Here is a 13,328-nt window from a genome sequence, read left to right as displayed (position 1 = left end):
GATGTTTAAAGGGTGCGGTTGCTAGTGGTTTAACTCTAAGTAGTGCGGGTCAGATACATTTTGTGGTAAAAGGTTGAATAAGGAATAAGAGAAAAGAAAATGGAAACGAGGGGAAAAATTGGTAAGGCACATATAAATTTTGATTGAATGTGTTTATGTGTGACTATTTTAAAGAAATTAAATGAAAGCTGTCAATTTCTGACCAAAAATAAAATAAAATAAAAGCTGTCAATTTATCTTTTCTTGAGAGAATCTCAATCCATAAAAAAATAACTAAAACATAGATAATTTCATTGACGAAATAGCTTAACACATATCTAGATGGAACATGGTACTGATATTGGTTTCAGAAATAGACATCAATACACGGATAATCTGAAAGAAAAGGCAAGAGGAAGAAGTGGCAAAACGCCAGAGTCGTTTTCCCTGTGCACCTCCTTCTTGGTTCTCAGCTTCACCGATCCATGCCTACGATAACAGTGGGAGCATTTACCATCCCCCTTTGCTGCCGGTCCATGTTTGCTTCCCAACCTTCACATTCAAAATCAAATAAAGCAGCGCATCAATCAGGATAGATAATACATCACAATGGATAGGGCAAGGAAATAATAGGGAAGACACATGCTATATCTGGGAATCAAAATAACAAATTGGTCTAGAAAGTGATCGAGAAAGCAAATGCAAAAGATCATTGGAAAAAACATCTCAAGATGAAAAAGTTGAAGAAGATGAAGATCTTTGAATTACCGATGCCCATGTCGAAACCACGATTCTTGAGCTCTCGATACTCTTGGCAAAGCGAACAGGGCTCACAGCAGAAGTGAACCAAGCAATCGGCGACGGGTGCCTCCTCCAAGACATACTGCCCTCTCATTCTTGACCGGTAAAAGCATGAATACAGGCACGGCAAGCCCGTCAGAGCCAACACTGCGTACGCGAACCCACTCGCTGCACAAGCTGTGCCCCGAAGAGCAAAATAATCAAACCATTTTTAATCATCATAAACATAAGGTAGGCAAAAATAACCTGATGCTTATGGAACATAGTTATTCCTCCAGATCCAGATAAATGAACAATCATGACCACACACATAAGACCCAAAAACAATCCACAGATGACATCCAATGCCCTTTAACAGGCAAAACTAACTTGGAAAACAAACTGTCATGATCACAAACGATCGTACATGCTTAAGGAAACTTACAAACGGAACCCCTGCTCACAATCTCGGCAATTTGTCCGAACGTCACGCAAGGGCAGAAGGCGGTAATCAGGCAATTAGCAGGGTCATCGCAGCAGTGGCAAAGGCCTGTCGACCACTGCGCGGCCGTCCCACGAGCGGCAGTTGTGCCGTACGGAGGTGGGCAGGAGGAGATGTTCATTGGACCTGGAAACCCATGGCTGGCATATTTTGCACCACCATCATAAGTTGAAGGATACATCGTCTGTGCGAGATCTGTGTATTGGCTCGTGAGAGGATTAAGATGGTAATTAATGAAGATGTGTCCTGCCTAGTACATGCCACAACGAAAATGTACTAGTTTTCATGGATTTGTTTTTTAGACTCAGATGTGAACAGAACATGTGTACGTGTGTGAACTTCTTTTTGATTTATTACTTCAAGGTATCATCTCAAATTCCTTAATTTTTCCGTATGAAAACTCTTATTTGTTGGTGAATTATTTGAAAATACCAATACAGCAGTTCCGACCTTCCCAAAAAATAATATATTGGGAAGCTTGTTCTAGGCCGGTGCTACTGGTGCCTTCATTGGACCCTTCGTTTTGAAGATTTCTAGGAACACCGCCTCTTTTTATCTTGTCTTGGAAATGACAAAAGTATGCTTAATGCTTAATCAAGGGACAACTCCAGGCTCTTCCTCTAGGAATCCTCTAATGAAGGGGGGATTCGACGTTTAAGACCAACAAACAAATGCATGAAAAATGGTGAAAATACTACTGTGCTTGTCCTGCTTTGACTCCTATGGACTGTAATGATATTGCATAGATATATGTAGTAAGTTGTTTAGATACATGCAGTAAATTTTGCGGTGTGGATAGAATGGAGTATCCATTATGCTTTGAGAAATAATGGGTTAAAGACAATGCTGTGGTATGATCTCCATTGCATCCTCTAGGCATTCTTCTTGATGCGTTTCCTAGAAGAATTAATGTTGACTCTGAGTGGTGATCCCTAAACCCTCTTCAACCTGACAGAGCTACCTGTAAAGGGTTTGTATAAAGGCTAAAATATGGAACTTCGTTTAATTGCCGAAGCACAGCCATTACAAGTTCATCAATGCGGGAGATTAAACTTGATTGAATCTCCATAAATGCTTAGGTTTGTAGCTGATCATGCCCCCTGCTTTCCACTTGCCTTAGGAAACACACTTGTTACTTAAGGGGAAAAAAAGAGAGTAAATTTTGCGGGCCACCTACGTAATAAGACGCGGGATTCATTTTACCTCGAAATAGGGAAAAAGGAAAAGAATTTATAGGTTCCATGCCAGAAACTTTTGACCTAGAAGTTAAGAGATCCGCACATGTCAGTTACTTAATGGGCTTAGCTAATGTACATAATAATATATTTTTCGTAGTTCATGGCCTTGCTGCTTAAGTTACGGCCTTGCAAATAAATAAATAAATAAAATATACCGTCGAAATAAATATAAAAATATCGGCCCAATTATACTTCGTTGATGGTGAAATGAACAGCGAAGAACTGTTCAAAACATAAAATAGAGAACATGCGTAATTTTTCCGTTTGGCCAGTTCATATTGAATTGTAATCGTCTTGTTGAAGTTATCTAAACCCCATATCCGTTTTGGCTTATGAGCTTAATCTATGTCCACGCGAATGGAAATTGGCGTGTTGCGGATCTCTTGAGATTTACTAAAACTTAGTCAAATGTAGTTATAGATTTGAGGGGAAGGGGGGGCAGCGTTTTTTTATTTAGAAAGAAGTAAGCTGCGACAGACAGAATAAGCGAGAAGCAACTTGAATTTTCCGTTCATATGTTAACTTGAACTCTTGTTTTAAGCTAACGGTCTTATGTCCAAACACTGTTATGCAATCTTTGGTCTTATCCAGGTTATTTAGCGAGAAGAAAGTTCGTGGTGTCGGTCACTGATCTCGGATGAATGGTTAAGGGATGAAACTTGTGTAGATCACATACCTGGCAAACTTTAGGTTCTCCATCTTATCAGCTGCAATCGATTTCATTTTTTCAAGTATTAGTCGAATCAACCTGGTGTCTTGCTTGACTTATGAAATTAGGTGGGGGAGAGAGAGAGAGAGAGAGAGAGAGAGAGAGAGAGAGAGAGAGAGAGAGATGCATGAGGCTCGGACTGATGGGAGAGGAGGGACGAGCAGCGGCAATGATGCCCTTGTAGACGCAGGCCTATTGCAGCATCTTCAGGGATGGCGAACGAGAGGAACCGTGGCAAAGGAATCATGAGTTTCCCATGCTTTTGGTATCCCAGCAAAAGAGCTTCATGGTGAAAATTCAAAACGTGCGGATTCCAATCAATACGCTACTGTGGCACCAGACCAAATTCAGCTGACGCGTCTATTGAAAACTCATAGAATTCTGGGTGTTATATAATTTTTAATGCAGTACTATTAGAGAGAAAGATGCCCAAGAAATCAGAAACGAGTACAAGATGGCCACCGAAGATATCTAAGACAGTGTACGAGACACTGTCGATAGATTCTCTCGCACACTTCAATAAATGGAATCGATCCAGGAGCAACTGTGCACAGCAACTCATCAGCCAATCTCAAGTTCATCTTCTGCTTCAAGACCAAGCGATTAACATTCAATCATCAATCAAGGAGAACTGTACACTATGGCCTTCTTATGTTGTATTCGAGTGCATCCGGACTAGGACATGACAGTGGAGGAAATCAAGGACCGGATCCGCCCGTTCGATGTGGACCGCAATGGGACCATCAGCCGTGAGGAGCTCCAGGAGGCGGTGCAGAGCCTGAGGGTGTGGCTTGCGTGGTGGAAGGCCCACCAGGGAATGAAGGAGGCCGATCTGAGTCACAGCAGCCGCATCGACAATGCAGATGAGTTCAAGAGGGTGGTGACCTACGTGCAACAGCGTCTGCACATGAAGATCAGCCAAAGTAATTGGTGATTTGATGCTTCCTTTGTTGTTTTTTTTTTTTTTTTTGGGGGGGCATTCTGAGCTTCTTTGTAAACATCAGATTGGCAAATCTTTTCAATATGAAGTTGTGATCGTGCAAAACTCAATTTACTTAGTATAGAAAATCGGGGTGAGCTTGAAGATGGTTATATCACTGGCATTGTACTCCAAGGACGAAATAATAGTTTCTTCTCTCCCACGCCCCTTGATTTCCAAGAAACCTGTCGCTTCGATGGTCTTCGATGGTGATACATGTGTCCGAAATACAAAATGGATGTCTCCGACCCTTTCTTATTTCCAGTCTCGACAAAAAAGGAGTATGATAAATAAGATGACAAAGTTTTCGGATTATTGATTTCTAGCTTATTACTTCTCCACCTTTCACCTATACGACTATTGGTGCTAATGGACTAGGATTGATCCTCAATCCATACTCGTAGGTGTAAATTTCTGCTCCATGCTAAAATTGACAATCGAAACATTCAAGGCTGCATCACTCGGGAATATAGAATAGAATTGTTTTTATCTACAAACTTCACCTTAAGAAAACGCGCGCGCGGGTGTGTGTATGTGTTTTTTTTTTCCAATAACCATTTTTTTCCTAGTGAGATCTTTCATTCAAGTCCAAGATGGCTTAGCTATGTGACGAGCTATTAACTCTATGGTAGAGCTCGCTAAGGACCCTTGACACAAATAAACGTATTGCGAGTCTATTTATAACTACTCTATTTGTATCGGCCAAAAAAAAAAAATCAACTTGTAAAGACCTATTGTTGATACTAAGTAGCAGAAAAGGATTATATTGATTCTTATCAAAGAAAAACGGGATAATCCTATGCTGTATCTCCAATCGTGTGTCTTCATTCTAAGACCGAAAGAAAAGCGGTAAATAAAATAGGTAAGATACTTAGAGTGCGTTTGTTTGTGTTTCTGTTCAAAATTGTTCCAGGGAATAGAAATATAAAAAATTATTTCTGTTCTGGGGAATAGTTTTTGAACAAAAGAACTCGTTTGGTAACTGTACAAAATTTCTGTTCCTGGAATAGAAAAAGAACAGAAACACGTTTGGTAACTGTAAAAAATTTATATTCCAAATTTATCAAAAAGTGTTTTTTTTTTTTTAATACAGTGTAAACTTGGTATTGAATTCTCATTCTCATGAAATGCTCATCAATTTAATTTTGTTCATGGTGAGTGAAGACAAACATTCTGAACATGGTCATATGTGCATACTTGGAAGAAAATTTTGTAAGTAAAGTTTGTATAATAAGAGCTAGCAAAAAGAAGAGTATCTTTATAGATCACAATAATGAAGTAATATAGTTCATTGTTGTTCAACTTCATCACATCGACATGTTTGACCGAGCGACGCCACAAATTTCAAGTCATCTGCCCTTAGCGCAAAAGCCTCCACTTCGAAGAGGGTTTTGACCGAGCAGATCGATGATGGTAAGATAATGCTGGGGCTTGGGTCCAGGGCCCATGTAAGTAGTTCTTTACCAGAGAAATCTCCCAGACCGATGCGGCACGAGTTGAAGAACCCGATGCGGCCCCCATTGATAGTGTAAGAGTCGAGGTGGCCTCGGATGATGAAGAGCATCTCATTGACCGGGTCACCTTCACGAACTAAGAACGTTCCTTCAGTGCACAAGGCAGGTTTGAGCCTTTCACAAATCACATCGAGTGTCCTTTCATCCATCTGATCAAACAGATGTACCTGCATATGCCAAAAAAAAAAAAAGTATGACCAAACAACCATCAATTGCAACGAAAACCTCACTTGTTTGAATTATATACTATAGAATCATTATTCTTTGCTCATCTAATATCTTCCTGCGGGATGTCTTGAGGCTGATAAAGTGGTTGCTTGCTTTATGAACCACTTGAGGACAACATAGGTAAGTTGCAGCTCAAATCAGATTGAGTTTGGTACCGCGGTTTTCCTGCGCTCAGCAAGTTATGCGGTTCTCGAACATATTCAAGACAATTTTTTTATGGCAGGTCTTACCACAAGTATAGCAATTCCAAGATTGCTTCTTACCTTCACACACAGAAAAAAAAGTTCTTGAAAGTGGCTCCAGTCCTTTAGTGTTTCCTTTCTAAGTTTCTCAACTATAGTCCCTCTCTGTAAAAAGAGATAGCTCTCATGGTGATTTTGGATGAGCTCATAATTCTTCAGCATAGTCCAAAGAAATTTACCGCCGAATCGCTCGCTCAAGTGAGTAGAGCGCCACCAATTTTAGTAAAATTTGAGGAGGTAGAAAGCAAATTGATTCCACAAAATAGTAACAAGACATTTGAGCAAGCAAGATAAACAAAAGATACAGAAAAATTGAATCCTCTTTATTTCCAGAGCATCATTATCTTCACCAAATGAAGAACTAGCTCAAATATGAAACAACTACTTTTGTTGTTCACATCAAACAAATCATGGAATTAAACATTTAGCATAAAAATCAAGAATCATGTTTGAACAGAAATCTAAGATGGCCTTTTGAAGCTCTGAAACTTTTTCGCTTGTGCCCGAAATATGCATGAATAAATTATCGCCTGGAAATATTTTTGGGTCATTATTCAAGAGTGGGCACAGATTAGTCGATCAATATTGATATCATCAGTGATGGAGGATGAGCATAGCAGCGACGCAATCACAGCAGCTCTGCTCGCTCGAGTGAGCAAAGCAGAGCAGCGATGCTCGAGCCGAGCGTTACTGCTCTGCTCGCGATGCTCGCTCAAGTGAGCACAGCACCGACGCTCGCTCGAGCGAGCAAAGCAGAGCAGCGACACTCGCTCAAGCGAGCCAAGTGTCGCTGCTCTGCTCGCGAGGCTCGCTCGAGCAAGCACAGCAGCGACGCTCTGCTTGAACTCGGCATTCCAGCAATCAAGTATGACACTTACAATAAACTAAATGAAAGATTTTGGTATAAAAAACAAAAAACAAAAAACAAAGAAGTAAAGAGAAGGCTTAGAATTTATGGCAAAAATAGATGGACCACCTGTGTCATTTCACTAAAATATGAGTATAGTGTTTTTTGTGTTGCCTTGAGCTTAAAAACAGAAGTAAATCTTGTGTAATTTGGACCATACTATGCGGACAATGCATCTTTCGCCTTTCTACTTCATCCTTGACACCCTATAAATATATTTACAGAAATAAAGTTTCATGAACTCATGGAAACAGAGCATGGCAAGGTCAACGAGGTTATGGGGTGAGCATTGTCACTACAGAATGTAAGAAGACGCAAATACTGAAGAAATAAATTGATAAATAATGAAAACAACAGTGTCTGAAACTTATGTTACGGAAAGCATAGATGATGCTTAATTAAACTACGGTAGTTGAATGCCAAAACATGTATCATCCCACAAAGTTCCACCTTCGATATAAAACCAAAAATTCCTATGTAATATCCCAGCCAAGCACAAGTTCTTACATTGTAACCAGGTAATCGATTATAACCGTCGCTGCTTTGCTTGCCATGCTCGCTAGCCAAGCACAAGTTCTTACATTGTAACCAGGTAATCGATTATAAGCGTCGCTGATCTGCTCGCAATGCTCGCTCGAGCGAGCAAAGTAGCGACACTCACTCAAGCGAGCAGACGTTGCCGCAGATCTGGGCGAGCGTTTGCGAGACGCTCACTTGGGGCTCGAGCGCGAGGGCTCGCTTGAGCAAGCGTCTCGCAGATCTGGGCAAGCGCTGGCTCGAGCGAGCCGTCACGCTCAAGCCCCGAGCAATCGTCGCCCAGATTTGCGAGGGGTGGCTCTTGCCGAAGCCCTCGTCAAACGGTGAAGGAGGAGCAACAGCCGGTGAAGGATGAAACTTACCTCGAATCAGAAGCTTCAGCCGGTGAAGGAGTAGCAGCTATCGGCGCCGGAGAGAATGACGAGTTGGGAGGCGCCGGAGAGGATGACAATAGAGAACCTGTGAGAGACGTCGGAAAAGGGAGGGACTTGAGACAGAGAGAGCGCAGGTGAACAACAGAGGGCACGAAAGCAAGAAACAAAAAAGAAACAAGTTTTTTGTGTTTTTGTTCTTTTTGGGCTTTCAAAAAGTGTTTCTGAAACAAAAAAACAACTTTTTTTTGTTTCTTATTTCTGTTCCAATTTTATTCCGGGAACAAAAAAATAGATTTGAACAAAAACGCAAATAAATACGTTTATGTTCTTTTTTTGTTCCTGGGAACAAAAAAAACAGAATTTTTGTTCATAAATAGAAAAAAATAACATAACCATGCACGCCCTTAAAAAACAATTAAATCTATAATAGATAAATGCCTCTTTTTCTCCTAAAGTTGTTGAAATTATTTGTAATAAGAGTGGTTGCATCGTGGCGAATACTCTATAGCAATTTCTTAAATTAAAGCTTTTTCTAATTTTGATTTTTTTCACTGTGTCACAATCTATCTCAACCCCACAATTAATCTAGCGTAAAATTCTAAATAAGAATCTAAAATGTCATCAATTTCTCAAATAAGGGCTTGAAATAAACTTTCTTTCACATAAGGGCTTAGAGTGTCATTATTTTTTCAAATAAAGACCTAAAGTGGATTTTATTTTGAATAAGGGCCTGAAGTGGTTATGTTTGTCCCAAAAAGAGCTTGACCTCGCTAGTTGGTCAATGGCATTTTCATCCTCTATTTTTCTTTATTTTATTTTATTTTTCTTTATTTTTCCTTTTTTTGTTTTTTTAATGAAAATGATAAACTAAGAAAAAGACTAAAATAAATAAATAAATAAAACACACATACAAAAATATAAAAGGGATAAGTGCATCAAAAGTCCTAAAACTTGTTACAAAATACAATTAAGTCCTAAAACTTTGAAAAATAATAATTAAATCGGAAACTTGTCACAAAAGTAAAATAAGTCTTAAAAATTTCAAAAATTTTAATCAAATTATTAAACTTGTCATGAAAGTATAATAAACTCCTAAAACTTTCAAAATGTGCGTTTTAGGACTTATTTTACTTTTGTGACAAGTCCTAAAACTTGTTACAAAATACAATTAAGTCCTAAAACTTTGAAAAATAATAATTAAATCAAACTTGTCACAAAAGTAAAATAAGTCTTAAAAATTTCAAAAATTTTAATCAAATTATTAAACTTGTCATTATAATAAACTCCTAAAACTTTCAAAATGTGCAATCAACAAAAATACTTGATTGAACCAAATTGACAAGTTTTAAGATTTCGTTATATTTTTTTAAAGTTTTAGGACTCAATTATACTTTGTCACAAATTTTATGACTTCATTGAACTTTTTGAAAGTTTTAAAACTTGACTATACTTTTATAATAAATTTTAGGACTTTCAATATATTTTTCTAAAAAAAAAAAAAAAAAAAGCCAATACTCCTACATATGGCCACCGCCCTATCAGTATGGTAGGTCACCAACCAGAGGCGAGGGCCACAACCCTCTCCTTGATTTGGGCAAGGGTCATCAGCCCTCTCTCGATTCTGGCAAGGGTCAACGACCCTCACCTAAACCGAGGGAGGGGTCATGGTGGCAAACTTGCTGATCATGGCCAACGCCCCACCAACGATGGGGTGGCAGCCACAAGCAAGGAAGGGTTGCCATCCCTCCCATTTGGATTTTTTTTTCTTTTTAAATTTTAGTCTTTTTTTTTTTTTGAGTTTTTGTAAAGAAAAAGCAGAAAATGAAAGGAAAAAAAGAGTAAAGGACTAAAATGCCTTTGATTCAAGTCAAACCATTCCTTGAGATTGACATGGCCACTTCAAATCTTTATTTAAAATAATATTTACTTCAAGCTCTTATTTAAGAAAATTATGGTACTTTAAGCCTATATTTAGAATACGTTCTACTTCAAATTCTTATTTGAGAAAATGATGGTACTTTGAGTCCATATTTAAAATTTTATCATTAATCGGGTCAAGGAAAAAATAATAAAAAAGAAAAAAGAAAAAAGAGAACCCTTATTAAGCCTTCTCCGCCTCCTAACCCCTCTACCCCAAATTTTATTTCCAATCCTTTGTTATGCATCTTTTCAATCATTTGCTCTATATAAATACGAAAGCCTTGATTGTATTACAAAAGATTTTCTCTGTCAGTAATGTACAAAGGTCAAAATTACCTATTTTGAGAGATATAGGAACTCAATAGAAATATTCAAATAATTTATAATATGGGAAAATATTCTAGAAATATTCTAATTATCTCTAACATCCTCTCTCAAATTTAATGTAATTTAATTAGCCTAATTTTGGATAAAATGAGATCTGGGAAAATGTCTAGACTACAAATTTCAAGATTTGGCTCATCTGTGGGCAACAAGTTTGTCTATTCTTCGATATGAGCAACGGAAGTCATGAATCAGAGGAAAAATAGTGGTTGGCATTGTTGACTAAAACAGTAAGTGGATGTACACAACTAATGCATTTGTCATCCTAATAGTAAATAGTCGATATGGTTGGCTTTGCTTTCAAAACAATTACTAATGACCCCGCTTATGCAGCTAGTGTTGTATTAACCAAGCTAAGAATCAGAGGGAAACATCAAGCGGCTAATGCGGCTGGCTTTATTGATGAAATAGTAACTCGATGGCGCTTCTCTAGATGACAGGGCTCTGCAAACTATGCACAACAGTACAATCTAACATTGATTAGAGTATATTATGATTTATTGGGAAAAAAAATGACAAGAAGCAAGATTGGAGAATCGAGAAATATTTATAACATTCCCTTGTTCATTTAAAAAAATACAAAAGAAAAAGAAAAAGAGATGATTATCGATAAAAGCGCTTTTCACCCTCTCGGTTTATTGTTCACCCTAGTGCTCCCAAGGCTATTCTTACGTTTACTGTTCATCGGGAGTGGCTGTTGCTGGTTCCAGCCACTCCTGCTGTCTGTTGGGACTCTTCTTCGAAGTTAACCTCCATCCCGACTCGATCTACGCTTCCTCTGACTGATTTTTCCCGATATGTCTCATGTTGTTGGGAATCACGATCTATAATTTTAGGGTTTGGGCTCTACGAGTCGCCTCTGTTTTGAATGGCATCTTCCTCTTCTACGCCGGTTGGCATATTGGGCAAAGGCCCTCAAGAGGAGCCTAAAGATGGTGCTGTTCTACCCCCCTCTCGTCCCCCCTGCTCATTACTCTTTAGTTGCTTGGGATACCCGAGGTCGTTCTCGAAGCAGAGGACACAACAGAGCTTGAAGGGCTCGCGCTCTCTTGGGTGCTGTTCCTCCCCCTCCTTCAGCTATTGATGGCTCTATTTCATCTTCGGTTCGTTTTTTTAAGGATAAAGGAATTGCTAGTAGTGATTTCCCTGCTGTCCCCTCTCATATGACTCTTGCTCAACGTGAGACAGGGCATTTTGTGCCCCCATCTATGGCGGGTAAGTCATCTTTGACCCAGAAGGTCCCTTCCTCCGTTGATGCTCAGCCCCCTGCTCGGTTGTGGGCTGCTGTTACTCGCTTGGCTACTAAGGGTTATAGCCTCTCCTTCATTTCGCCTTCTATAGTTGACAACAAAGTTGTTGTTCAAACCTCAAAAGAGATCTTGTAAGCTGCCCACCTTAAATGGGATGATTGCTTAGTTAGCTATTATATTGGGAAGAGACTCCCTTTTCAATTGACTAAGGATGTGCTCAAGCATGCCTGGGGTAATCACCTGGTTCAAGTTATTACGGCTAACTTGGGCTTTTACTATTTCCACATTCCTGATAAAGATTTTAGAAGGAAAGTGCTAGAAGGGGGGCCAATCACAGTTGCCAAAATACCCCTTATCCTCCAACAATGGTACCCAATGATGGAGCTCAAGAAGGATTGCCACAAATCAGTTCCTATTTGGGTTCGCATAAGGAATATTCTCGTCAACTTGTGGTCTGCTTCGGGCATTAGTGCCCTCACAAGTGCAATCGATAGGCCTCTCTTTGTTGATAACCGCACCGAACAGATGGCCATGGTTGCTTTTGCCCGTATCTGCATTGAGATTGATGCTTCGAACTCATTGAATTCATGTTGAATGGTGAGCCTCGTTCAATGGATGTCTATTATGAATGGTTGCCAACTCTGTGTCCAAGTTGTTGTTCATTTGGCCATAAATGTGCTGACCCTAAAGCACCTGGCCCCCCCTAAAGCTGGTTCTTCAACTACTAAGGCCCCTTCAGCTCATCCCTCCAATGAATGGCGTGAAGTGTGTGGAAAGCTAAATAACAGAACCCCTGCTTCTGTTGTAGCTCCACCCCCTCCCGTACTACTACACCCTCACCCTGTAGACTTGAAGTTCATCTATCTGCTCCTTAGATGGTGATGCCTAATGCGATTCCTCTAATAAAAGTCAGGGAAGAAGGCCTCCCCCCTCCACCTGAACTCATTCCTAGTACCTCATTGGCTCCCTCTCATCCCGGTCATTTTCAAGTGCCTGAAATCTCAATGCCAGAGTTATCATCGTCCTCGGAGGATGAAGTTGTGGATGACATCAATTCTGGTGGAAGTGATTTTGACACCCCCCTTGTGGTTGCTTCTTCCATCCTAGAGGAGTCACTCTCTCCCCAACTCCCTCTTGAACCTATAATGGCTATTCCTGGCCGCAGGAAAGCTAATCTTCACTCTGTTTCTGCTAATGCGTATATACCTTCCGAGCCCAAAGCCGGTGACTTCCTCGGTAAGAAACGAGGTGGCAAGAAACGGTAATGCCTTTCTTCCTTCCCATTATGTTTTTTGGAGTTTGGAATATTAGAGGCCTCGATGCCCCCCTCAAGCAAGCCAAGATTAGAAATTTTGTTAGAACTAATCACCTGAGCTGTGTTGGTATTTTGGAGACTAAGATTTCCCCTGCAGTGTTCCCCTCGGTCTCGGGTGCTCTCATTCCGGGTTGGTGTTGGAGCATTAATAATGTCCACTCACCTAGAGGAAGAATTTGGGTGAGTTGGAACCCCGAGACAGCCTCTTTTGCTTTATCTTCTTGCTTGTCTCAAGCTATCCATGGCCGTTTGGTCTGTCTGAACAGCGGTATTTCTTTTATCCTCACTGTAGTGTACGCAGAGCACTCTTTTGTCTTAAGAAGACCCATTTGGGTTAATTTAATCAGTCTAGTCTCGAAGTTGTAGGCTCACCCTAGATTATTGTAGGGGATTTCAATGCCATTCAGTCTACTTCCAATAGAGCTTATAGATCCAACTATCGGGTCTCGGCATTTAACGACTTTGGTGAT

At 39.9% G+C, this 13,328-nt stretch overlaps 2 protein-coding genes across 2 annotated transcripts; both read right to left on the bottom strand.

Moving 5' to 3' along the window:
• Positions 1-288: 288 nt before the first annotated feature.
• On the bottom strand, positions 289-1,499 carry LOC104457098 (cell number regulator 2). The gene is made up of 3 exons (XM_010072039.2): positions 1,205-1,499; positions 748-957; positions 289-531 (listed from the first exon to the last, which is right to left on the bottom strand). Exons 1-3 carry the CDS (start codon positions 1,440-1,442, stop codon positions 455-457), a joined length of 525 nt encoding a protein of 174 aa, XP_010070341.1. The 5' UTR covers positions 1,443-1,499; the 3' UTR covers positions 289-454.
• Positions 1,500-5,425: 3,926 nt separating this feature from the next.
• On the bottom strand, positions 5,426-8,130 carry LOC104441188 (putative cyclic nucleotide-gated ion channel 15). Its single transcript, XM_039299328.1, has 2 exons — positions 6,193-8,130; positions 5,426-5,868 (listed from the first exon to the last, which is right to left on the bottom strand). The coding sequence occupies exons 1-2, from the start codon at positions 6,331-6,333 to the stop codon at positions 5,476-5,478; spliced, it is 534 nt and encodes a 177-aa protein (XP_039155262.1). The 5' UTR covers positions 6,334-8,130; the 3' UTR covers positions 5,426-5,475.
• Between the last annotated feature and the right edge of the window lie 5,198 nt (positions 8,131-13,328).

The sequence above is a fragment of the Eucalyptus grandis genome, chromosome 8, assembly GCF_016545825.1.
Source record: "Eucalyptus grandis isolate ANBG69807.140 chromosome 8, ASM1654582v1, whole genome shotgun sequence".
NCBI classification, from domain to species: domain Eukaryota; kingdom Viridiplantae; phylum Streptophyta; class Magnoliopsida; order Myrtales; family Myrtaceae; genus Eucalyptus; species Eucalyptus grandis.
The sequence above is the reverse complement of the archived record's forward strand: the minus strand, read 5'-3'. Positions and strand labels throughout refer to the sequence as shown.